The following is a 25,459-nucleotide window of genomic DNA, read 5'->3' as shown; positions in this document are numbered from 1 at the left end:
TATAAGGAGCAAGTAAAACCCACTCTAGGGTGCCCAGGCAGCAAGTCTGAAAAGTCTGAAAAGTCGGGTCAGGGGTGGGGGTGGGACATCTGGTCACCCTAACCCACTCAGAATAGCATGTGCTTACACTTCAATCCCCTGTTTCCATTTGCCATGATGGTCCATTCCTGATCTGGTGGCAGGTTCCTTTGTAGTGTGATACCAACTCCCTCCTTCTTTTTCCAAGGGTCAGGCACCATCTTTCCTCCTTGCCCTCTGACCAGATGTCTTTAAGATCCCATATACCTTGAGCAAATCACTGTCTCGCCCCCTCACATTTGGGACACTGGAGTAGGAAGTGTTTGTGCTTCAGTCTGTCTTGCTGGCCACAGAGTCGCTCCTCTCGGGGATCAGGCCACGCGTGGTGTCTCCTAGTTGCTCCCTCTAGCTGGTGGTCACCAACGTGGTATTTGGCAAGTCTCTGCCTTAGCACCAAGAAGAAAAGGAGGACTTGTGGCACCTTAGAGACTAACCAATTTATTTGAGCATGAGCTTTCGTGAGCTACAGCTCACTTCATCGGATGCATCCGATAATAAATTGGTTAGTCTCTAAGGTGCCACAAGTCCTCCTTTTCTTTTTGCGAATACAGCCCAACACGGCTGCTACTCTGAAACCTGCCTTAGCACCAGCTCCTTCGGTGGGAGGCACAAGAAGCCCTCCCCCGCCCCGAGAAAGCTGAACTCCTGCGCGCAGGGGGCAGGGGAAAGGAGCCGAGGGGGTTATGGAACCATCTGTCCACAGGGGGCTCCTCCAGACACTTCCCATCCATTCCCCCCACTCAGGGGCTGGCTCAGGCCTTGACCCGGGACCGTTTCTACACCCCCCGGCCCCAGATTTTTGGGTCCTGTCCCCACCCTTCCCTGGCGCCCAGGGTTTATGCAGCCCAGCACAAGCCACCCCAACACCCCACCCGGCCAGAGCCAGGGAGCGGGGTCCCCCCAAACCAGTCACCAGAACAAGGGGCCCCTAGGCTCCCAGACCCACTGGGCCCGGGCAAGGGGATTGAGCCGGGCAGGATGAGCAAGGAGGGGATTGGAGCAGAGCAGGGTGAGGGGCGGGGCCTGGAGGGTGAGGGAGGAGGGGATTGGAGCAGAGCAGGGTGAGGGGCGGGGCCTGGAGGGTGAGGGAGGAGGGGATTGGAGAAGAGCAGGGTGAGGGGCGGGGCCTGGAGGGTGAGGGAGGAGGGGATTGGAGAAGAGCAGGGTGAGGGGCGGGGCCTGGAGGGTGAGGGAGGAGGGGATTGGAACAGAACAGTCGGAGTCTTTCAATGCGCACGCGCGCTGTTTCGTCATTGCTTCAATCACGTTGTCTCGCCTTCCGGCCGGTGAGTTTCCGCCTCCGGTTGCGGACAGCGGGACCCCGTTTCCCCCATGTCCGGGGCTCAGCGCCGCTGCCGGGGCTGGTGAGTGAGGCCGGGCCCCGCGTCCCCTCCCGGTGCCCAGACCCGTGTAGCGGCCCTGAACGTCCCGCCCCCGTCACCCCCCCACTGCCCCGTCACCCCCCCGTCACCCCTCCCCCCACTGCCCCGTCACCCCTCCCCCCATCGCCCCCCATCGCCCCCCGTCACCCCTCCCCCCACTGCCCCATCGCCCCCCGTCACCCCTCCCCCCACTGCCCCGTCACCCCCCATCGCCCCCCCGTCACCCCCCATCGCCCCCCCGTCACCCCATCCCCCTCCGCCCCATCGCCCCCCGTCACCCCTCCCCCCCACTGCCCCGTCACCCCCCATCGCCCCCCCGTCACCCCTCCCCCCACTACCCCGTCACCCCCCTCCGCCCCATCGCCCCCCGTCACCCCTCCCCCCCACTGCCCCGTCACCCCTCCCCCCACTACCCCGTCACCCCTCCCCCCACTACCCCGTCACCCCCCATCGCCCCCCGTCACCCCCCATCGCCCTCCGCCCCATCGCCCCCCGTCACCCCTCCCCCCCACTGCCCTGTCACCCCCCATCGCCCCCCCGTCACCCCTCCCCCCACTACCCCGTCACCCCCCATCGCCCCCCCGTCACCCCTTCCCCCTCCGCCCCATCGCCCCCCGTAGCCCCTCCCCCCACTGCCCCATCACCCCCATCGCCCCCAGTCACTCCTCCCCCCACTGCCCCATCGCCCCCCGTCACTCCCCCCATTGCTCCCCCGTCACACCCCCATTGCCCCCCCTCCCCCCACTGCCCTGTCACCCCCTGTCATCCCCTCCCCCCACTGCCCCATCGCCCCTCGTCACTCCCCCATCGCCCCTCGTCACTCCCCCATTGCCCCCCTTCACCCCCCCACTGCCCCATCACCCCCCCATTGCCCCCTGTCACCCCTCCCCCCACTGACCCGTCATCCCCCACCATCTCCACCTCTGCCTGTCTCCTTCCCCTCCCCCTACCTCCCATCACCCCTTTTTTATCTTCCTCTGCTGTCCCCCTTTCCCTCCCCCCAGCCAGTCCCTACTCGCTCTCTGCCTTCCCCCTGCTGGCCCTTTCGGCCATCGCCTGACCCCCATCGACTAGTGTTGGGTGAAGGCAGGTGTGTGTGAGAGAGAGAGAGAGAGATTAAGGGCTCAGGCTGGAAAGTGTCACTCACTTGTGGTGTCCTTTCACTTGCTGCAGGATGCCAGGCATCCTAGTTGCCAGGTGTGCTGCGGGCTGCTGTGAAGTTATAGATCCTGCCTCAGAGAGCTACCTGCCATCAGAGGAAGGAAGTGGAGCGGGCGGGGGGGCAGGGGAGATGGTAGGATTGGAAGTTTTTTAGGGCAGGGACTGTAATTTTGCTCTGTATTTTCCCGTGTCTAGCACAATGGGGTCCTGGACCATGGCTGGTGCCCCTAGGCATTACAGTAATTCAAATGAATAGTAATTGTCTTTGGCTTTAAAAAAACTGCGAACATGGGAAGGTCACAGACATGCAGTTGTTAAAATTCAGGGATTAAAAATATCTTTGTCTGAAGGGGAAACATCCGTTAGTTTTGAAGCTTTTAAAAAAAATTGTAGAAAGAGAGCAAATAGTGTTGATATAAATGCTGCTAGGAAACGGAGTGGTGTCTGGCCAGTCTCATGGGCAGACTGAGTCTTCGTGCCGAGATGAATAATGCTTGGTGTGTGGCTTGCAGGGGAGTTGAGAAGTAATTTGTTTAAAACTTTTTTTTTTCTTTCCAGGCAGTTTAGAGCATGTGGATTAACTGAAGGAGCTTGAGTTCCAGTATGTGGTATATTATGCAGAGCATTCAGAGTAAATACTCCTTGTCAGAGCGGTTGATCCGGACTATAACAGCCATACGATCTTTCCCACATGATAATGTTGAAGATCTTATCAGCAGGGTATGTAAACACTATGTTGCTTTAGTGTTGTGTTTTGAAAGCTTGTGCTTCTCTATCTGTATATCTCTATCTCATCTAATATATGTATAGGCGAGTCTCATCTTACGCGCATTTAACATGCGCGAATTCAGCTTTGCGCGGTCGGCAGAAACAAAACCAAAAAAAAGAGAAAAATAACAATTTAAATACTGTACCTGTAGTGTGGGCGATTCCGCCTGCCATTACACTCAATGTAATTTTGACTTTTCGCGATTTTCTTTTTACGCACTGACTGCGGAACGTAACCCCAGCGTAAGATGAAACTCGCCTGTATTTGTGAATGAGAGGCACCGATGGCAAGGGCATGAACCTGGCTTTTGTTTCTGGCTCTCCCACTGTTGTGTGACCTGGGGCAAGTCACTTACCCTCTCTGTGCTTCTTTCGCCCCTCACTCTTTGTCTTATCTGTCTAGATTCAGGGCAGAGATTGTCCCACTGTGTCTTTACGGTGTCCAGAGCAACAGAGCTCTGATTTTGTTTGAGACCTGCAGGTACTGTGGTAATAGAGGTAATGTGTAGCTTGACTGAGTGGCTAGGTGGATATCAAGTCATAGTGCCATGTTGAAATGCTGAAGCTGAGAACTTAAACACACAATTCAGGGAAATTCTAGAGGTAAGGTTCACACAACAAATTTAACTCCGCTGCATTGTGCCTAATACCCAGCGCCCCATAATTCTGTTGCAGAGTTCATCAAGATCTTCCACCCTAGAAATCCTCTTCTGTTGATCTGTATCTCACCTCTGAGTGAAACTGTTTCCCTAAGGGCAGAGGTACTATAGAGATGGATGCTATATAAAGACCCACATAAAGGAGAACTTGTAAACAAAGGGTTCAGACAGCCCTTTCCAAGTCCTACCTGGAGATACGAAAACAAGGGATTGCAGCAGGCAATTTGCAGCCCTGCCATGTGGATCAGAAGCCTGCTTGTAACTGGAGTTTACCTTAACCTGTGAGAGAGCGTCTGGCAGGAGGCAGAAGACGCTTTGTCTTCTGAACTACATGATACTCTTACTGCATTTGGTTTCTTTATTACATGCATCACTGTGCCATTACAGTTAGTTATTGAACACTTTGTGTTCTAGCCTCTGGTTTCACACCCTCATATTCCCAATCTGAAGTGTTCAAAAGTCATGATTCAGGCCTCCAAAAATTGAGATTTTATTTTTTTTAAATTGGGGTTGTTGGTGTTTTTGCCTTGTATTTCTTCAGCCTGAAGGGGTGTGTTTTTTCAAACTTTTTCTCCATAAATGTGAGGGCTAGAAACTTTTTTTTTTTTTTTTTATAAGAAAAGCTGAGAGTCTCACATAATTACAGGTGTCCGGGAGGTGGAGCTTTAAGAAAAACACCAACTAATGTGAGAACTTGCGATTTAAAAATGAGAAGTGGCAATGCCAACGTTGACCTTGAGGGCTGAAAGTTTTCACGCTTGGTCTCTACCTACGGGTGACTGAAGAAAGAAAGAACTGCTGCTGGAAGTCAACTAAAAATAATCCCGAGCGCCTATTTTTCATGGGGGGGAAAACCTCTCAGAACAGCAGAACTTCAAAGCTTTAGACTAAATTCAACCTTTAATAGTGATAGAATATTTGAAAATTCAGGGCATCAGGCTTTCCATATATCCTCCTGCTCACATTTGGTGTGGGAGTTGCACAAACCTGCCTTTCTCATTACAAAAATCCCCGCCATCTTCATCCCAGTTGCCGTAAAATTCCTAGCTCTTCCCACAACATTCAATGAACGGAGCCTTCAGCTTTTTCTTCTGCCCACTGCTATTGTCAGTGTTAAATATCATCATTCTAGAATTTCTGCCCCCGTGTAAGATACCTGGGGAAGCATTCCATATCCAGTGCGTTTGATCAAAATATTCAAATAACAAATGCAGTATGGTATGGATTGTAATTCATTCTATCTAATGCAATAAAAATCTGCGGCTTTTCCCCTCTCATTTTGGGCTGCTGCAGAAGTTCGGAGGGGGGTATGTGTGTGTTGGGGGAGGCTTAAAGAGAATATGAAGGGCACTTAGAAATGTATCAGGAAATGGAGGGATGTGGAAGGAATATGAGTCAACCATATAATTAATGAGATGGAGAAGAATCTTTCTGCCAGGCAGACTCATACACACCACGAGCAATTACTTTTGTCCAGTATTGATCAATGGGAACGTCAGGTATCAGAGGGGTAGCTGTGTTAGTCAGTATCCACAAAAGCAACGAGGAGTTCTGTGGCACCTTAAAGACTAACCGATTTATTTGGGCATAAGCTTTCGAGAGTAAAAACCCCCCACTTCTTCAGATGCATCTAATGCCATTTGACAGAGGCCATGACGTAAAATGGGCCGGAATAGATGCATTTACTAACGCCATTCACTGTTCCCTGTTTTTTACCCATGAAAGCTTAGGCCCAAATAAATCTGTTAGTCTTCAAGGTGCTACCGGACTCCTTGTTGTCTTTTTGGGAATGTCATGCAACTTCTGGCTGCAAGGGAGAAGGGGAGAAAATTGGGGTGGGGTGTTTAGTCTGTTATAAGTGATCCAGAACTGAGATTCTGCATACTGTTCAAACCCTTAAATGTCAAACTCTTCCAAACTCCGCTTCTTAAAATTAAACTGTAAAATATGCTCAGCCTACTGCAAAGGAAAAGGCTACGCACTTGTCATCGTTTCAGATTCCTCACCCCGTTGTAAATGGCAGAGGGTCCAGATTAGCCTGGACTGATTCAAGCAGCTGCTGTGCTATTTTAATCCCCCAGGTATTTCGAGGTTAAGGAAGTCCAGAAAAAGTGCCATAAATCAGCTTGGTGATTAAGGAAGCCCTTTGAAGTGGGCAGACTCCCTGGCTTCATGCAGTGTATTCTATAGCTGAACAATACTTCAAAACCGTATAGGTGCAGGACGTGCCTTAACCTGAGATTAGCTGGGAGGCATCTGCGTTCTGTAAGTTTGTTTGCCAGTCCTAATGTGTCAGATGCTTGGATGCCAGTGATTCGGGTGCAGTATTGAAAAGTAGGAACAGGGCCCACCCCTGCCTTTTGCCAGAGCCCCTTTTAAATGAACAGAAGTCCAGACTCAGTATATGGAACCAGAGGCTCCTCCCTATAAAACAGGGCAGTCTAGGAATAGAATTTGGGGCTGCAACTGAACTTGTCAAGGGTTACCTAACTTGCTGCCAGCTTTCTCAGTGTCCAATAAAATTGCCACCAATGATTCTTGAGTCCGAAGGAAATGTCAGCTGAAACAAGTTGCCTGCCCGAGTTTGTTTGGAAGATGGCTCATATACCAGTTGTGACTGTGATATGTAATAATGTTACGAACACTGTACGTGACCGGTCAGAGGGGAAGTTATTGTATAGCGCATTATTAGAATTTCCTGGGTGATTGTGCTAACCCCAATATACGATGTTTGTTTGTTATATGCCTGTAATGCTCAAATTCAATGGCTTTTGTGCATGAGCGCAACACCGGTGGCTTCCCAGTTAAGAACTTTCAAGCGCACACTCTAAAGACAATGGGTCAAGCCGCTAGCTTCAAGGATCCTGTCTCCAACAAGCGGCAAACTTTGTTTTGCCGGAACTGAAAGTTGCCCATTACAAAGGGTTAAATTAAGCTAGACCTATGTATAGTCTGTTTTATTGTTTTAAAGATGTTTTCTGTAGAACGCTCTTGTTTTAAGTAAATGATACTTCGCTTTAAGGAGGCTGTTTGGTCACTGGTTACCACTCTTGGTGCCCTGAAGGGAACAGAACTGCAGCGTCTGAACCCAAGTCAGACTTGCTGAAGCAACCATGGTTAGTACCAGGAGACTGCGACCCAGGGCCTGCTCTGAGAGTGGGAGAATCGTGTGATTCCATCCCCAGCCAGGTGACTGCTAGAGGCTACTGGCCTGAGGGTGGGGGGTGCATTCACCAGGATCGGATGGCGTCAGAGGTGCAGTGCACCTGGTAACTCTGACACCAGTGGCAAGTGATCAAGGTTTATTAGGGCCATGGGTTGCTAGTGTGTTGATCTGAACTTTGTCCTCTGCTTGAGATAAGGGCAGCTCTTAGGATGGGGGAGAGAACGCCTCTCCAGAGCCATAGTAGCAACAAAGGGGAGTGAATTACAAAGACACCGATGGAAGCTGCAAGATGAGAGGATCTAGACAGTGGTCTGAATTTGCAGGTTCTAATACAAAAAATGACCTGATATTACTCATGAGTGTAATATGCTTGGAACATCTGTTTAGAAACACTTTATAATAAGGTTCCATTGATACTGTAACCATCTCAGTATGTAGCATCTAGTGTGGGAATATCTTACACTTAACTGGTATGTGAATGTGACAGAGGCCATGATGTAAACTGGACCGGAATAGATGCATTTACTAATGCCATTCGCAATTCCCTGTTTTTCCTTAGGGAGCCGATGTTAACTGTATGCACGGCATTCTGAAGCCGCTACACTGCGCTTGTATGGTTGCTGATGTGGACTGTGTTGAATTACTGCTGCAAAAAGGAGCGGAGGTAAAAGCATTTAAAAAAACATTCCTTTAAACTGGATATAGGAGAGCCATTCAGTTGGGAGCTGATGCAGCCACAGTAAAGACGCTCTGTAGTTTGAAAGAAAATCAGTTTGCAGCCAACCTATTAAAAAAACCCGTCAGTCTTGGCATGCGTCTAGATCTCAATGAACTGTAGTTACCGTACCATGATCTTGAACGGATGTATTTTAACTACGGAGGCTTAAAGTTGTGTATATGTACAGCACGTGTCTATAGTTCAGTAACTTGCATTCACGGCATCTGCCTTATGCCCTAGTCTGGCAAATGTGCGCTTACCGAGCTGCACAGCTGATGTTACACAATTCGGGAAGTCTTTCCTTACCTTTTATGGGAGTGTGTGTCTGCAGTTTGACTCTCTCATATGCATCAGTTGGGGAGGAAGGAGGTTTTGTGGCTAATGCCCAGGATTGGGTGTTTGAAGATCTAGGTTACATTAATGACTTTAGTACAAGCTTCCTGTGTAATCTTGGGCAAATCATTAACCCTCTGTGCCTGAGTTTCCTCTTTTGTAAAACAGAGGTGAAAATTCCCATCGTTGTCAGAGTGTTGCAATGCAGAGCTAATGCCGCGAACACTGGTAAAACTTCCATCAACTTCAGTGAGAGCAGAGTTAGATTAGTGCCCGACTGTTCTGCAAATCCCACTCAAAGATCTGTTAATGCGTAATACCCATCTCCCAAGAATCCATTCCTCTCTCTCTCTCTCTGCAGGTCAACGCCCTTGACGGGTACAACCGAACAGCCCTTCATTATGCAGCAGAAAAAGATGAGACCTGTGTTGAGATCCTCTTAGAATATGGTGCAAACCCCAGTGCACTGGATGGGAACAAGGACACGCCCCTCCATTGGGCTGCCTTTAAAAACAATGCAGAGTGTGTCCGAACGCTTTTGGAGAACGGCGCCTTGGTTAATGCTCGGGATTATAATGACGACACCCCCCTGAGCTGGGCTGCCATGAAAGGAAACCTAGAGAGTGTGAGCATACTCTTGGATTTTGGAGCGGAGGTCAGAGTGGTTAACTTGAAAGGCCAGACACCGATATCTAGGCTGGTTGCGTTGTTGGTCAGAGGACTTGGTACTGAGCGAGAAGATTCTTGCTTTGATCTTCTTCATAGAGCTATTGGTCACTTTGATTTAAGAAAAAATGGTAATATGCCCAGGGAGGTAACAAGAGATCAGCAGCTGTGTGAAAAACTTACCCTGCTCTGCTCCACCCCAGGTACCTTAAAGACACTGTCTCGCTACGCCCTGCGGCATAGCCTGGGAGTCCAGTTCCTGCCGGATGCAGTGAAGGAGCTTCCTTTGCCTGAGTCCCTGAAAGAATATCTGTTGCTCCTTAGATAAGCGAGCAGTCAAATTCTAGGGGATTCTGTGCTTGATTCACTGCCCCCGTTCCTTATGCTTTATGGGGATGCCAGTAACATTACTAGATTTGTGACTCAATCTCTGACATGACAGACACTGGGTTCCTCCTCCTCGCTCTGATGGTCAAGCTGATGACCAGTCGTCATCCAAGATTACTCCAGGCTCTAGGGCTTCCTCTCTTGTCTCACGCAGAGCACCATACAGGACGGTGACCTCCACCATGGTGGCACCTGGCACTATTGATGGCTCAAAAGGTGTGGGGGTGAAATACTTGGGCAATTTCTTCCTGCATGAGCCTGTTCCCCATCTCCAGCCTCAGGATTTCTCTCCGAGTTCAGTACCAAGCCACCAGCTGTCTCACAAGACATTGTTGAATAGAATCCATCACCTTCCCTGCCACAGAAAGACAAATTATTGTCCTGCTTTCTGGAGACTAGGTGGGCTTTAGCGAGAGAGAGGCCCTCTCAACTAGGTGTGGAGAGCAGGCAAAGGGGATCTAGTCCTGTTGGAAGGAATTAAGTACGGGAGGGAGTCTTGGAGCATGGGAAAATCCCACATGGTTGCTCTTCCCTGTTGGAGGAAGTGAGCTGGTGCCAGCCAGCTTCAGAGCTGTCTTGACTGAGTCAACCAGGCAGTAAGCAGGACTCCTGCTTGCAGACTTGTTAGTTTTAGCGATAGCTCCCACCCCAAGCACACGTATTCAGTTTGTATTTTTTCATAGACTTTGGAAGGAGAGCTCCTTCCTACAGAGTGTTTGTATCTCTAATCATGGCTTTCCGCACTGCACCTCTCAAAGTGTAGAGCACCGCAGCCAGCTCTCCGGGTGGATGGAGTCATGAGCAGAGATGGAGAACTGTAGGGAAGGTAAGCTCTGTCTGGAGATACACCGGTTTTTCCTTCACAACATGCACTGGGAGATTCCCCCTGTACACCTCCCTTATTATTTCTAAGATGCATCAACTCTTCATTGCAGGGGAAGGAGATATTTTAAATGTGTTCCTAACAAAGCAAATAGCGTGAACACAGACGTTTCCCGAGAGCAGGGTGGGGCGGGCGTGTGAATCTTTGGCCCTCCTGTAGCACCAGTAAGAGAGGTCTCCCGGCTCACTACTGCTGTGGAATCATTAAGGGGAGAGTAGCACCCAACACTGCTGCCGGGATCCAGCAGCACTTGCCAGAGCCACTGAACTGCATCGTCTCTGGCTGCTTTCAGAAAGGCTCCAGTGGAGCTGTCCTTGCCCACGACTGCAGTAACAGTGGCTATTAAGCAGAGCTGGGTGGATGTGATGGGGGGGGGCGGGGGTTTAAGTGGGGAGCGTTATGGGATTCTCACAATATAAAGGGTGCGCCCTCTCGAAAACACAATCAGCAACCGCCACACTTTGTCCTAATGAACAGCCCCTCTCAAAATCCTGCACTTCAGGTGGTTCGGGTCCTCTGGTGAAAGAAGTAGGTGCCAAAGTGCAGCGGGAGTCTAGACTCCGTTGTGAGGGCTGTTCTCTGCTTCAGGAGATCACCCTGCTGAGAACATGCTTTTCGCATCTTCCAGTGTTGGGGCACCCTGCACTACTGATCTCCAGTCCTGCCTGGTGTGAATGTACTCTGGAGCAACGGGAGGGATTCACAGCTTGTAATCCTAGGCACTTGGTTTCTGTGATATATTCACTCACACACATTTGAAGGTGTTTTGGTTAAAGTCTGACACTTGGTTTTACACTATCCCGCTTGCCATTTCACTGATTTTCTTGAGGGCAGCGTATATGAGGGCTCACAGCACTTCCAGGAGGGAGAACTGGTCAGCAATTCCTCAGGCAGTTCCCCATTTTTAACAAGACTCTGTTTTCAATGTGGGGTTCTTTGAAGCACAGAGTGACAACATCCAACTAGGGAGAACGTTCCAAAATAGGAAAAGGAGCTGTTGGAAAGCTCTTCTGTATATAAAATTCTGCTGGGAACCATGAAACACTACCCCCACTTCTGGTTTCTGTAGTGATTTGTCTTGTTGCTCTCTGTATTTTATAGTTACAAAAATAAACCACTCACGACCAGCTCTAAGCAGCTCCTTCTGTGCTAGCTATCTTTTCACTGATGCTGTCTGGGTGCTTTGGGATTCTCTCCTTATTAATTTGGCTTCATTGCTCAGGCCTGGTCTACACTACAGAGTACTGCCGTACATTGACCGAACTGTAAGTGTCCACGCTAAAATGTTGCTCCCGCCAATGTAACTCGCCCACTACAGCAACCTAATAATTGTACCTTGATGAGAAGTGTAGCGCTTAACTCGATGTAGTTAGGTTGACGCAGTGAAAGTGTAGGCACTGCATTGCTTACATTGCCTGTTGCCCCATGGGGCTGACCGCTGGAGCCCTGCCACCCATTGAGGGATTGGGGGGCAGAAAGGAGATTCTGAGCCTGGCCTGCCGCCCGATGAGGGATGGTGGGGGAGGAGAGGGGAGTCCGTGCCTCGGCTACCTCCTGGTGAGGGATTGGGCTGGGAGAGGAGGGTCATCCGTGTGTACGCTCCCGCTGAGGATGCACACCGCTGACCGAAGGAGCTAGTGTGGACCTTAAAAATTGAATTAACTACTGCGGTAGCTATATATCGACTTCATTTTGTAGTGTAGACGTGCCCCGAGACTCTTCACAAATCCTTTTGCTGTTCTGGCAATGATCACAGCATTTCTAGGAGACCGAATTCAGCTCTTAAATGACTGCTCTCCAAGGAGTTCTCATGGAGAAACACAGCGAAGAGCAGGCTGCCCGTGAAAGCTTTCTGAGCCTTACTGTTAGTGAGCTGCAGAAAGGTGGCTCGGCAACATGGGGATGCTTAAGAGAATGAGTGACTGTCCAGATCCCAGCCAGTCCTTTAAGGAATAACTCAGTTTCTCCTTGCTGCTTTCCCTCAGCCTGTTCCAGTGACGTTCACTAGGTCTCATTGATATCTGAGGTCTCCAGTTCTACATTATACCTCCTCCAGCCGTTCTCTTCAAACAAGCAAGCTCTTGTATCTACCATCCTTAAACCACTTGCTCCAGGATTCCTCCCCATCTCAGGAAACTGCTCTCTTCTGGCCTCTCTACTCCATTCCTTAACCAGATGCGTTCAGCAGTGTGGCTGCTGCTGATGCACCCAGGATCAGACTCCTGGGCGGTGTTGTTCTCAATGGAGAGTCCTCGCATGTTGAATTAGTTTAGTACTAAAGCTTGAGATGTGCTACAAGACCTGTCTTGTTATGCTGGTCTCCTTGCCAATATGAAGCGGGACAGTAGGCCAGCAATGTTCTTCTGAGAAGAACCTCCCAGAGTTTTTCCCTATTTGGGAAGCAGCTCAAAATGTAGGGGAAGCTAGCCTTTGCCCTTTGGACGATGGGACCTGATGGGTCTCAGTACATCAGAGGGTATTTAGCTCTTGGTCAGAAGAGCCATGAGGGCCATCAGCTTAGCTGGTGCCAGGAGAAGCCAACCTGCTCAGAGCTGGTTCAAAAAAAGGTAAGTGTGTTTTGGGAAAATCTTTTTTGGGGAGAGGAACCCCAGTTTGTTTTTTGGTGGGAAATATTCCCCTTGTCTTCAAAACAAAACAACTCCCCTCCAGAAAAAGATGCCAGAGTTTTTTCCTCACTTACTTTATTTTTATTTTCTCTTTTCTAAAAAAACAGAACCTAGTTCAAAATGAAAAAAAAATTCAAAATTTTGTTTTGAAATTCTTGTAAAAATTGAGCAGGGGGAGAAACTTTTCTGCCATAGGGTCACCTCTTTTCTGTTTTTTGACAAAACAAAAGGCTTCCACCGTCTCTCCTCTTCAGCCTGAATTTCCCTCCGCCGGCCCCTCCAGAGACCAGGATTCTCTTCCTGGAGGAGGGGTTGTTTAGCGCAGCTCTTGGCATTTGTCCAAGGATCTGACCCATTAGTACCTCTGCTGCAGTGAAGGTATTAGCGGCAGTGCTCATGTGAGCCTCCACCGCCCCGTGCGGGTGACAAAGCTGGTAGACCTGGTATCTGTAACGTTCTTAGGCTCTGGCCTCAGCTCCTGCGAACTACCAGGTGCTGGGTGTTGTGATACGGAATTGTCATCCTGGAGGGGGAGATCATGGTTGGGGGGACATTATAGGCTAGGGGATGAGGACTCAGGCCCGGTCTCCATTAGACACTTTTGCCAGCATAGCAATGTTGGTTAGGGGAATGACTCTCTCTTGCCGATATAGAAAGGTCACCAAAAGACCTAACGTAGATGCAGGGATACCAGCTTAAAAGTGCTTTTGCTGGCATAGGTTATTTCACTCGAGGAGCTGGTATAAGCTATCCCAACACCAGCCCTTTATTGCCAGTATGAGATGCATCTGCACTAGGAAGGTTTGCCAGGACAGCTCTACAGGTAATCCTTTAATAGTGTAGACTAGGCTTCTGGAGAGCTGGGTTCTATTCCTGGCTCTGCCACTGGGTGACCTAGTTGACCCTGTGCCGCTTGTTTCCCCAGCAAGGGGGCTAATCCTTTGCTGCTGCAGAAGGGTGTTGAGGATAAATTCCACTAGAGAATGCGAGGTACTCAGATCTGGAGCTATGTGAAGTGTCCAGCTAGCTGGACGTGAACAGATAGTGTGTTCGAACGGTGGCATTCATAGTGCATTGATCGGTTAAGTATTGGGGCATGAGTTTGATTGAAGTAGCTTGCTAGAAAAGCAGGATGCTGAAGTAGAATCTCACCCAGACCCTGCGTGCATACTCCAGTAGCAAGCCCATATCCCCTCCATGGCTATGCTGCTGCTTTAGTAAGGCGATCTCGGGTAGGCCTACATGTGCTGCAGTCATACCTCTGACTGATTGCCGTGTAGACAGACCCTTATAAGCTCTTCGGGGAAGGGACTGTCTTTTTGTTGTTAGAAAAGGAGTACTTGTGGCACCTTAGAGACTAACTGTTTCTGTATTCCTTTTCTTTTTGCGGATACAGAGTAACACGTCTGCTACTCTGAAACCTGTCTTTTTGTTGTGTGTTTGTACAGCACCGAACACCGTGAGGCCTGATCCGTGACTGGGGCTCCTAGGTGCCACCATAATATAAATTAGTAACAGGATTCAGACAGGTTGATGCAGGCAACTCCCTGGTCAAACAATTCCTGTTCATTCAAGCGTCTGGAGAAGTTAAAACCAAAGTAATTCTACTCATAGTGTTTATTCTCATTTCGCTGGCACTTCCTGACATAACAAGAGCCAGTTCAGAAACATGGAGGGTTTCTTTTAAAACCGTGACATAAATTAGACTCTAACATTTTAAAATGATTAACTTGGATGTACAAGAAGCCTGACCGATTCATCCATTTAAACTACCCTGTGGAAGCTAAATCAGCCCCAGAAAGTGCATTTCAAAACTCTTTTTTAACCAGTAAATTAGGCAGTTTTATATACCAGGATATTGCATTGCCATCCTGGGAGTTGTGTGTCTTGTTTTCATACGCACACGTGACTGACTGCAGCCCCAACTACTGTATAAATGCTAGACTGCTGCATGCTGAGCTGGGGACGTGAGCTAAAACAGGGAGAACTTTATTTCAGAGGTCCCTGATGCCAAAAGCTATTTTTAGAGGCAGATCTGCTTTTGTTCCAGCTGTGTTGCCTCTCCAGCGGTTCAGATGTTGGCTTCAGCAGGCACCCCCTTGTGCGTGATGTGTTCCAAGTGGGCTTTCTCGGAGGTATCCAAGTCGGTCTTGTATTTGGCCAGAATCTTTAAGATTGGACGAAGTTTTAGCCACCACTGTTGTTTGGGGAGGCGGTGCCTGTTGGGGAAAAAGAAATGTATATTGTAAAACCCACTCCCGAACATGGGACACACGTTAGGCATATTGCTTAATGCATTACTGGAAGGTGCTCAGAAACTCTGATGATGAGCATGGTAGGGGAACCTATAGAGAAAAGAAAATAATTGTGATCAGCAGCGACTTTTTAATCCACACCTCTGGATCACACAGGCATATGCGTGATGCTGCTCATTCGTGAGCTAATATACTTAGAAAAGACTTGGAGTTACCAGGAAGGTCAAAGCAATGATCCCCACCCAGGGGCTGGATGAGCTACTGCTCCCAACAGGAAATAACTCTGGGAGCAGGCAGGGAAGTGTTGATTTTATTAATAGATTTCAAGGTCAGATGGGACATTCTGATCAGCTTGACCTCCCACAGGTGTAGAACCTCCCCCAGTGATTCCTGCTGTGAGCTTGTCGCTTCTGGTTGAGCTAGAGCATCACTTTTAGGAAGATACCTAGTCCTGGATTTTAAAGACTCCACATGAGAAAGGATCTGCTGTGTCCCTTGGGAAGCTGTTCCCATTGCTTACTCTGGTTTAAGGCACACATTTTTATTTCCAACCATGTGATTTTTATCTAGCTTCAACTTCCAGGTCCTGGGTCTTGTTACTCCTTTATCTGCTGGATTCAAAAGCCTTTCTTCATGCTGATCGTGGTCTTTATGGTACAACTGCTCTGTACCCTCACACTGTCTTCTCCTGTTGGTTTCTTAAATGAGTTGAGCCGTGGGACTTCCACCACTTCTTTTGGGATACTATTCTGTTCGCTGAGAGATCTTCCCAGTTGGAAGACATACCTGATGTTCAGCCTATGATATACCTGTGTCTTAATTAGAGACCAGCCCTCTACAACCTCCCTCCTTGCTTCCTAACCCTTTCAAATATTGTTTTCATATCCTCCCTTACTCATCAATTCGTCACCAGTGCGGTAGATGGACAGGAAAGGGGAAGAATGTTTGGAAAACCTACTCAAAATCGGTCTGTTCTTCGAGTTCGGCGAGTGGCTGGAAGACAAGATTCCGTCTGCGCATGCCCAAGAGGCAGGCTGAATCTGCGGTGTTGGCAAAGATACGACCTGCAAGGAATTGGAGTGAAACCATCTTAGTACTTCAGTACCCAGCCCTCCAGCTCATCTGCTGCAGCTCACTGATTGTGTGCCTAAGTTCATTTGCAGAGGAGGCAAAAACCTGGACAAGGAGGCAGAGAACAAAGCAAGGCAGCCTGAGGCCACCCTCAAATGTGACAGTGAGGCCTCTTGCTGAATGCTATGGGATTGCATGGTCCCCTGAGCCATTTCATTCTGCCGAGAAATGCAATATAGGGAGATATCTTGTTTGAAGGCTAGTTGGTCCGTCTCTGCCTTCAACCAGTTCTGTTATGACTGGTGTATGGAGTACATGCTGTCAAGCTTAGATAAGTCTTAAGTGTAATTTTTCCCATATCCTCACACTGTACTTCAGAAGAGAATTATATGTACCAAACAAATTGTCCAATAAAAAAGTCACTGTCTGTGGGAGGAAAAAAAACCCCAAAACCAGGTTCCACCCTGCCCACTGATTGCATGGGGCGAATATCCCTGCGGATTTTGAAATCTGTATGTTCCTGGAGACTGACGCTAGGTGAATTCAAAGTAAGTGAAAAGCACAACTGGATGCAAGGATCCTTCCTCCTCAAACACATTTGGTTAACTTAGCAGCCACAGCATTTCATTTCTAACCATCACCTCCTCATGCGCTAAGCAGCCTGCTTCTCCATGTCCCGTAATAATGCCTAGCTCTTTTCATCAGTAGATCCCACAGTATTCTTGCCAGCAAGTTAAAGAAGTATGGGCTGGATGAATGCACTATAAGGTGGGTAGAAAGTTGGCTAGATTGTCGGGCTCAACGGGTAGTGATCAATGGCTCCATGGCTAGTTGGCAGCTGGTGTCAAGTGGAGTGCCCCAAGGGTCGGTCCTGGGGCCGGTTTTGTTCAATATCTTCATAAATGATCTGGAGGATGGTGTGGATTGCACTCTCAGCCAGTTTGCGGATGACACTAAACTGGGAGGAGTGGTAGATACGCTGGAGGGCAGGGATAGGATACAGAGGGACCTAGACAAATTGGAGGATTGGGCCAAAAGAAATCTGATGAGGTTCAATAAGGATAAGTGCAGGGTCCTGCACTTAGGACGGAAGAACCCAATGCACCGCTACAGACTAGGGACCGAATGGCTAGGCAGCAGTTCAGCGGAAAAGGACCTAGGGGTGACAGTGGACGAGAAGCTGGATATGAGTCAGCAGTGTGCCCCTGTTGCCAAGAAGGCCAATGGCATTTTGGGATGTATAAGTAGGGGCATAGCGAGCAGATGGAGGGACTTGATCATCCCCCTCTATTTGACATTGGTGAGGCCTCATCTGGAGTACTGTGTCCAGTTTTGGGCCCCACACTACAAGAAGGATGTGGATAAATTGGAGAGAGTCCAGCGAAGGGCAACAAAAATGATTAGGGGTCTGGAACACATGACTTATGAGGAGAGGCTGAGGGAACTGGGATTGTTTAGTCTGCAGAAGAGAAGAATGAGGGAGGATTTGATAGCTGCTTTCAACTACCTGAGAGGTGGTTCCAGAGAGGATGGTTCTAGACTATTCTCAGTGGTGGAAGAGGACAGGACAAGGAGTAATGGTCTCAAGTTGCAGTGGGGGAGGTTTAGGTTGGATATTAGGAAAAACTTTTTCACTAGGAGGGTGGTGAAACACTGGAATGTGTTACCTAGGGAGATGGTGGAATCTCCTTCCTTAGACGTTTTTAAGGTCAGGCTTGACAAAGCCCTGGCTGGGATGATTTAATTGGGGATTGGTCCTGCTTTGAGCAGGGGGTTGGACTAGATGACCTCCTGAGGTCCCTTCCAACCCTGATATTCTATGATTCTATGATTTCAAAGCGCTTTACAAAGGTCAGTTTCCTTATCCCCATTATACAGATGTGGAAACTGAAGCACAGAGAGGGGATGTGACTTGCTCCAGGTCACCCAACAGGCGCCCATGTTTCCGGAGTCCACCCAGTGCTCTAGCCTCTAGGCCACACAGTTTTGCTACCATAAGCCTCATCCCAGCCTCTGTTAGTTTTTGAACGGCCAAATTCTCTTCTCCCCCAAACGTACCCTAGGTGTCTGTGGCTCAGGCTCTTGCGGTTCCTGGGGCCAGCGCTGGTCCTAGCCCTTATACCCCCATCTGTTTTTTTTTCCCCATCAGAAATGAGGAGCTGCCTCCCCACCCAGCTGCTCTCCCACAGTCTGAGACGTCCTCCTTAACTCTGAAAAACCAGGTCCTAAATGCGCTGCGTTAGGGTTACCGCCTTTGTGAAAATGCACTGAGAACTTAGTTCTCAACGTCCGCCACTAGGTGGCGGCAGTGCCTTCACCCACTATGCTGTAAATGCAACACTCACCCACCTTGTCTCTCTACTCTCCTGGGACCCACACAGCTACACCAACACTGCAGGGTCCCACAAAGCAGCTGGCAGAGAAGCAACAGCCCCAGCGTGGATTGCCAAGTGCTTTGAAAGCATTGGTTTTAACCATGATTTAAATCAGCAGGCAGGAACCTCTGATTTAATAATCCGTTTTAATCTTATTTTGCATTTGTACTTAGTTATTTTCCTTTAAAAAAACTGATTCTCATTAGTTAATAACCACTACATGTTGGTTTGCAACTAAATACAGCCTTTTCACTCCATCTGATGCTTCTTTTTGCTAACCAGGAAGCTGTAGTGTCTATTAGCTTAACATACATTTATTCAGATGCTTAATTTTTCCTTTTTTCTTACTCTTAGAAAACGGTGAATGACACATTTATTTACTACATTAATTTTTTACTCAAGCTACCTTAAATGTGCTGAATACATAAGAAAAAAATAAGTTTATCAAAACCAACTGATTTATTAAACAAAGGAAGCATTGACTGTAGTTGGTGAATTGAATTGACTGTTTTCTGGTCACTATGGCCCAGATCCACAGAGAGTTATGTGCCTAAACGCCAGCCAGAGGTGCTAAGTCCCTTTTTTGGCATCATTGCAATCCATAAAACTCAGAACCCGTAGGCCCTTATACTCACTCAGACCTAAGTTGTCAGGGTAAAAGCTACCTTGGTGCTTATGTTTCTGCCTCTGGGCATGCACGCTGCTGCCTCCCTCTAGGAATCCAGATGCCCATCTCCCACCTAGGTCCCAGAGTGATTCACAAACTGGGGGAAGATCAGTGAAAGGCCACCTGCTGGATCAGGTCTCGTTCAACACCCTGGTGGAGAGGGTAATGCCCACTCTTAGCCCAGTGATTAGAGCACTTGCCTGGTATGTGAGAAGGGAAATCCCTCAAATCCTACCTCTCCGGAGAGTGCTCTAGCCACTGAGCTATGCAATAGTCTGGTGGGGGGCTTCCTTAACCTCTCCCACTGAAGCTGTTCCACTCTGGATAAATAATGGAGCAATTGGAGCCGGGGGACTGGACGCTGGGTCTCCGTTCTCCCAGGTGGATGCCCTAATCGCTGGCCTACAGAGCCACTCTCAGTCATCGGGCCAGAGAGAGAGAGTGGCTCTGTCGGCCAGCGGTCAGGGCATCAGGTGGGTGATGGGCGACCCATCTTCCATTGACCTCATTCCATCAACCTCACACTGCCTACACTGGGGGTTAGGTCGACTTAACTATGTCTCTTGAGGGGTGGATTTTTCATACCCGAGAGATCGCTCTGCCGATACAACTTTTCAGTGTATACGGTGTTGCAACCCTGAGTCCCTTCATAGATCCTCATGTCCTTCAAGATTTTAGAGCCAGTAGATCTCATCCTCTCACAGCTCCTTTAGATGGAAAGAGGGAAAACAAACTTTCCTGCTTTTTTCAACTCCCATTCGGTTCCTCAGCTTCAGACAAACTAATCATGGAGCTGAACTAGTTGAATAAACCGAAATGAAGAAAACAGCCTCTCTGCACTCGCAGCAGAGGCTGTGGCTGTTAAAAGCTGGTTTAGCATGTCCGCAAAGTCTAGTTCCAGGTGCTAAGCCAGTGCTTTCTCCCCGCTCAGCGGTTTGATTTTCTTTAAAACTTCTACAGCAATCAGGTACTGTTTGAATATTTTTTATTTAATTTAAATGATTTTAAAAGATTATAGTAAGTTTAGGCCTTATGTAGGTTGTTAAATTTGAAATTAAATTTAAAGAAAAATGGATTTAATTTCAAAACCAAATCCCATTTAAATACAAATTTGATTTTTTAAAATCGATTTTTATCCACCCTGAATGTAGCCATAAAAGCACGTGACATGTGCACCCAACTACTGCACAGAAAGCTAGGTGGATGGCTCTGCCTGGGCCATGGGGGTCTCTTCCTACCGTGACGTGTAACCTACCATGCCTGGAGTATTCCTTGATTTTTCCAGTGAGCCATGCCACAGACTTTGCACCCATCTTTGTTCCAAAGTTCCTGTCGAAGGGAGTCGGCGTCCCACCCTGCCATTCGCAGCGAGAGAGTCAGTTTGGTTTCAGGCATGAAGAGTCATGACAACAGGGTGAACTCGCTGCCTTTCAATGGGATACCTGGCGCATCACCGGCCCAGAAGGCAGAATTAATCGTACAAGGGCTGTTGCTTCCGGACACTGTACCAACCCCAAATTCTAGCACCTGTGATCAACACCAAGACCCCCAGCACTTGGCTCAGCAAGGCGATTTCCATCTAGTATCGTTCTCTCCCAGCAGAGGATTTTGGAGCCCAGAAGAGCTGCTATTGGCTCTTTAAGGTGGTGTTGCCAGAAGCCAATCCAACTGCTCCTTTCCAGAGGTTTGGGTCATTTGGACAAAGCAATAGGGCAGAGGAAAGATGGTACTGAACTGGGAGGAGCTTTGCTGTCTAGAGGAGAGCATCCTCTGTTATTTAGCATATTATAATGGCACTGACTGAGATCAGGGCTCCATTGGGCCGAGTGGTACCGAGATAGGCACAAAGAGCTCAGTCTAAGCAGCCAAAGGGTGGGAGGGGAAACAGAGGCATCAAGAGGGAAAGGGACTTGGACAAGGTCACTCACCAGCTGAGTGGCGAAGCTAGGACCAGAACTCAGGTCTCCTGAGTTCTCGTCTAGTGCCCCATCCACTAGGCCATGCTACCTCACCAGCTTACTGTGTACCTGCTGCATGTGTCCCAGCACGTTCTTCCTGCTCTCGAAGATGCCTTTCCCTTCCTCTGAATACAGGTTGAAGATGAAGTCGGTGGTGTAGTTTTCGTTGCACTTCTCATTCCTGTGAGGTGCAAACACGAAAGCCCAAGTGAATGAGGGGTGGACATGACAGATGGAGACAGAATACTCAAATAAGTGGCTTTTAGGCATTGGGTGATGGGGGAAAAACTGGGGCAGGAAGGAGATTCATGAAGAGAGAAATATAGATTGGTGAGGCAGAGCTGAATGACAGCTCAGGGTCAGCCCTTTAGAAATGTGCTGGGCCTGTATTGCCTATGGTTTTCATTTGTGAGTATGGCTGGATTGTTTTTTTTTTACCGTTACACCAGGGAGATGAGCAGATCTTTTCCCTAGACAGATCTGGAGAACATTCCCAAAGATACAAAATGACTCAGGTTCCTAAATCCCATTGAAAGTCAATGGGACCTGTGTTTCTAAAGCCCCAGATCCTCAGAAGTATTTAGGTGCCTAATTCCTACTGAACTCAATGGGCACCTAAATACCTTTGCTGAGCTGGGCCTAAGTGACTTAGGTGCTTTTGAAAATGTTGCCTTATAGCTGACTGTATTTTACGAATCCCAAGGTCCCTTGGTGGTCTTTGCACCAGGATTCTGATTGCTCTCCAGACCCTCAGAGCACCTTTGTTAATAAAGGCTGTGGAATGTATATCCCACGTAAGAGGCATCCAGCATAATATGGATTATCTAATGCTGTTCATGGAAAAGGGCTTTACGAGAGGGAAAGTCTCATCCCCAGGGTACAGCTGAGGAACCTGCTAGACAAAGAAGGCAAGTGACTTGCCTTAGGACAGCCAGCAGGGCTGTGGCAAAGCCACGAACAGAACCCAGGTCTCCTAAGTCCTGGTCCAGCGCTTCAGCCACTGGCCCCTGCTACAGCCTGTGACTGTCCCCACCCTGACTTGTTCTGTTGCTGGTTACCTCAACACCAGGCCTCTCTTCACTGTGGTCTTCATTTTCTCACACAGATGCTCGACGTTAACCTGTTAACGTAGAAAAGAGCAGGAGGCTTCTTAGATTCCTGTGAATTTTTTAAAGCAAATCCAGATATTTTAAAAGCAATTTTTAGAAGGAGTAGACGCAAATCCACATCTCGGGGAGCAGGAAAACCTCTCCGGTCAGGCGATAAAGCTCAGCTAAAGGGGAATGCCTATCAGATGAGAGCTAACTAGGCTGCTGAAATGCCCGTGTGATGTATACCTAGACTGCAGTAACTGAGAGTTCAGAACTGACATTGATTTTAACGGGACGTTACGGCCAATGGCAAAACAGTGGTGTCTGCGTGCACCCTTGGAGGAGTAGATGCCCCTAACCGCAACGCTGATCTCAGTCTAGTTACTAGGCTCCATGCAGGAGTCGCTGGGTGAGATCCTTCAGCCTGTGAGGTGCAGGAGGTCAGAGCAGATGATCAGAATGGCCCCCTCAGGCCTTAAAGTCTATGGGCCAGCTTCTCATTCGCACCGTTACTGATTATGATTTGTATTCTGGCATGGACCAGGATCCCATTGTGCTAGGCGCTGTATGGACACAGGCCAAAAAGCCAGTCCAGGCTCCAAAGTGCTCACAGGCTCCAGTTCCTTTGTGTTGCCAGAGCCGTGGAAAAGGGCATTGGTGTAAATAAGAACCAGGCCCTACAAAAGCCGGAATAACTCCACTGCAGCCCAGGGCCTTGCTCTGGATTTAGACTAGGATCACTGAGAGCAGCATTTGCTCCCTTGCCTGACACGAGCCTTTCCAGCAGGAAGTGGGACAAGTCCATCCACACAGACCTGCGTGGATTCCCCAGGGATCCCGGTCCACTGAGACCCTCCGATTAGTTTGCATCTCTGCCCTCTAGGATACAGGCCAACAGCTGAATTAAGCAGGCACTGCTCCATTGACTTTGGTGGACTTGCACTTGTTTCTGCTAGGGGTGAACTTGGCCTTGATGTCTGTGGAATGCCATGCCCCAGGGTGGCTCGTCAGCAGGAGGAAACAAACCTGGGGCTTCTGGATCACGAGACTCCATGGGCTGAGCTAAAAAGTCCATCGCTCTTAGCCAGGTCTGTAGCAGGCTCCTCAACCTGTATGGGGTGCTATCCCAGCCACCGCTCGAGGGAGAGCACACACTGAAGGGGCGTGGGTCAGACCTCGGGCCTGTTGGTTCCCAGTACGACAGCCACTGTGCTTTCTAGGTACATGCTTCTGCACAGCTGTAGCTCCATGCCTGTCTAGTGGAAGGTGCTTGGACTCCAGGTGAAGAAGTCGATGCACCGTGTACTTGTGCTGTGCTCGAGCACAGAGGAACAGATGAGTTGTTTATAGGTAGAGACTCACCTGTAAGTCGCGGATGGTGAAGGGATCTTCATAAATATAAGCTGCGTCCGCTCCTGAAGCCAAGCCTGCCATGGTGGCCAGATAGCCGCAGTACCCTCCCATGGTCTCGATGATGAACACCCGCCTCTTGGTGCCGGCTGCAGATTGTTTGATACGGTCACAGGTCTGGGGAGGGAATAGGAACAAGATTTACTTAGAGCCGCTTAATAAAGGCGATCAAGGCTGGGATGATGTGAATTAGGGTTAAAGAACTACTCTGGGGGTGTGGGGACGGGGCATGTCTGTGAAACACCCAGTGAAATCTTTCATCGGAAGCGAGGTAGAGAGACTTTCCCACTCATCCCAGACCAGGAAGGCTCCTGGAGGGGAAGGACTCTCACTTTAACAGCAGCGAGGCTGAAGTGTAGTTCTCTCTTAACTGCAGAATTCCACAATGCCTCAGATTCAGTGGGATCTTGTTCTGCCGTGGTGACTTTGAGAAGCTGGGCCAAGCAGGCAGTGGTAGCAGATAACAGGGCCCCTGGGGTGGGGGTGTCACGCTGAATATTAGGGGTGGATTGGCACCTTGCAATCCAGCCTGAGTTATAGTGGTGGCGTGCGGCTGCAGTGTCCCAGGGACAGGGCAGGAAGCGAACTGAGACGGAGGGTAGCAGTTTGATCACTGCTTCACCATCTCTCCATGAGAGGGGAGTTAGCTGCCAACCCTTTTCCTGGCATAGCTTACGTCTCCCTCCATGGGCACAGCTGCATTGACTGGCACATTGTGAGAGAGGGGCACTGCTTTGGCTCCAGCCACTCCCCACCCCTGCCCACCCGTCTGCAAAGCAAGGGGATTAGCAGCCCAAAGGCCACTCTCTTCTTTGCACAGTGTCTGGCAATCATGGTATCCCATGCAGGGGAAGTGGGCTCCTCATGAGCATACAACAAGGCTCATAACTGAGGCCTTAGAAAGATGCAGCTGTTATGGATCAACTCATGTTTATTTTATATTTTGCAGTGGCACTGAAAACGCTTTTTATAGAACACCACAGACGATGCTCGGAATTTTGACTGTAATCTAGCCTGGAGCTGGGCAGTAGATCAATCTAATGGATTCAGCCCTCAGCAAGAAGAGCAATATACAAATCAGGTCATTGCTAGAGTTCGTGTGGGCAGGGAGGGACTGAGGAGGAGAGAAAGGGAGAAACTTTTGAGGTTTTTTTTCATGTTCAGTTGGAAATTTTAAGAAATTTTGTAAACTTGAAATTTCAATAAATAAATAAATTCAGCCTCCTCTATAATTTCCTCAATGTTTTTTCCTGATTTTCCCTCCCTGAGATTTTTAAAGCCGGAAGGAACCTTTGTGATCGTCTAGTCTGACCTCCTGCATAAAACAGGCCAGAAAACCTCACCCAATAATTCCTGCATCAAGGCCATAACTTCTGCTTGACTTATAGCATACTTGAAGGGGATGTCTCACAAATGGGAGATGGAATTCCCAGCTCGGGTAGAAGTACATGCATTAGTTTGGCTCGAGATCCTAGGTATGTATTCGGCCAGCTAACCTGAACTGCCGCCCATGCGGCTGCAACCAACTGCTCTTTGACTGCGCTAGCTTGACTGAAGTATCACACCCCCAATTGCTGTGTAGATGTACTCAAAGACTTCCAGGGATGGAGAATTCCCCCATTTCCATTGGTAGGGAGAACAATCGAGATGGTCGGGGTCAGAATTCAAAACATTCCACCCTGCTCTGGTAACTAGAATGGCACTAAAACCATTGATCAACTCTTGAATGAAATAAGACAGGTGTCTCCAAAAGATAAAATATTTTTTTCCTATGAAATTTCATTTAGTTAAGGTTGCTTTAATA

The 25,459-nt window shown here is 48.8% G+C and overlaps 2 protein-coding genes across 9 annotated transcripts in view; one reads left to right on the top strand and one right to left on the bottom strand.

Moving 5' to 3' along the window:
- The first annotated feature begins 1,302 nt into the window (after positions 1–1,302).
- On the top strand, positions 1,303–24,820 carry ASB8 (ankyrin repeat and SOCS box containing 8). Of its 4 annotated transcripts, XR_014709119.1 has the most exons (5): positions 1,364–1,442; positions 3,180–3,341; positions 7,774–7,878; positions 8,627–10,144; positions 24,605–24,820. XR_014709119.1 is itself a non-coding variant. In XM_084610482.1 (4 exons), exons 2-4 carry the CDS (start codon positions 3,225–3,227, stop codon positions 9,257–9,259), a joined length of 855 nt encoding a protein of 284 aa, XP_084466608.1. In that variant the 5' UTR covers positions 1,303–1,364; positions 3,180–3,224; the 3' UTR covers positions 9,260–11,335. The 4 variants fall into 4 exon arrangements, 3 of the variants coding, with proteins under 3 accessions (XP_084466608.1, XP_084466607.1, XP_084466609.1); XM_084610482.1 differs by lacking the exon at positions 24,605–24,820 and having other exon boundaries at positions 1,303–1,364; positions 8,627–11,335; XM_084610481.1 differs by lacking the exon at positions 24,605–24,820 and having other exon boundaries at positions 8,627–11,335.
- The window catches only part of PFKM (phosphofructokinase, muscle), a 56,716-nt gene continuing 46,058 nt past the window's right edge, over positions 14,802–25,459 (bottom strand). For all 5 annotated transcript variants that reach the window (XM_084610474.1, XM_084610477.1, XM_084610476.1 and 2 more), the window contains exons 18-23: positions 23,608–23,772; positions 22,213–22,274; positions 21,224–21,335; positions 20,452–20,551; positions 16,042–16,147; positions 14,802–15,047 (exon numbers count right to left, since the gene is read on the bottom strand). In XM_084610474.1, the coding sequence (XP_084466600.1) occupies positions 14,900–15,047; positions 16,042–16,147; positions 20,452–20,551; positions 21,224–21,335; positions 22,213–22,274; positions 23,608–23,772 (693 nt within the window). In that variant the 3' untranslated portion in view covers positions 14,802–14,899. The remainder of the gene's footprint in view (positions 15,048–16,041; positions 16,148–20,451; positions 20,552–21,223; positions 21,336–22,212; positions 22,275–23,607; positions 23,773–25,459) is intronic.

The sequence above is a fragment of the Lepidochelys olivacea genome (genome assembly GCF_965140295.1).
Source record: "Lepidochelys olivacea isolate rLepOli2 genome assembly, chromosome: 20".
NCBI lineage: Eukaryota > Metazoa > Chordata > Testudines > Cheloniidae > Lepidochelys > Lepidochelys olivacea.
Note: the sequence above shows the minus strand (reverse complement) of the source record. Positions and strands in the feature narration are given on the sequence as shown.

Coding starts and splice junctions, on each gene's coding strand:
- ASB8 (XM_084610482.1), top strand. CDS start 3,225: ATGTGGTATATTATGCAGAGCATTCAGAGTAAATACTCCTTGTCAGAG. Junction 3,342..7,773: donor TTGAAGATCTTATCAGCAGG/GTATGTAAACAC, acceptor GTTTTTCCTTAG/GGAGCCGATGTTAACTGTAT. Junction 7,879..8,626: donor TGCTGCAAAAAGGAGCGGAG/GTAAAAGCATTT, acceptor CTCTCTCTGCAG/GTCAACGCCCTTGACGGGTA.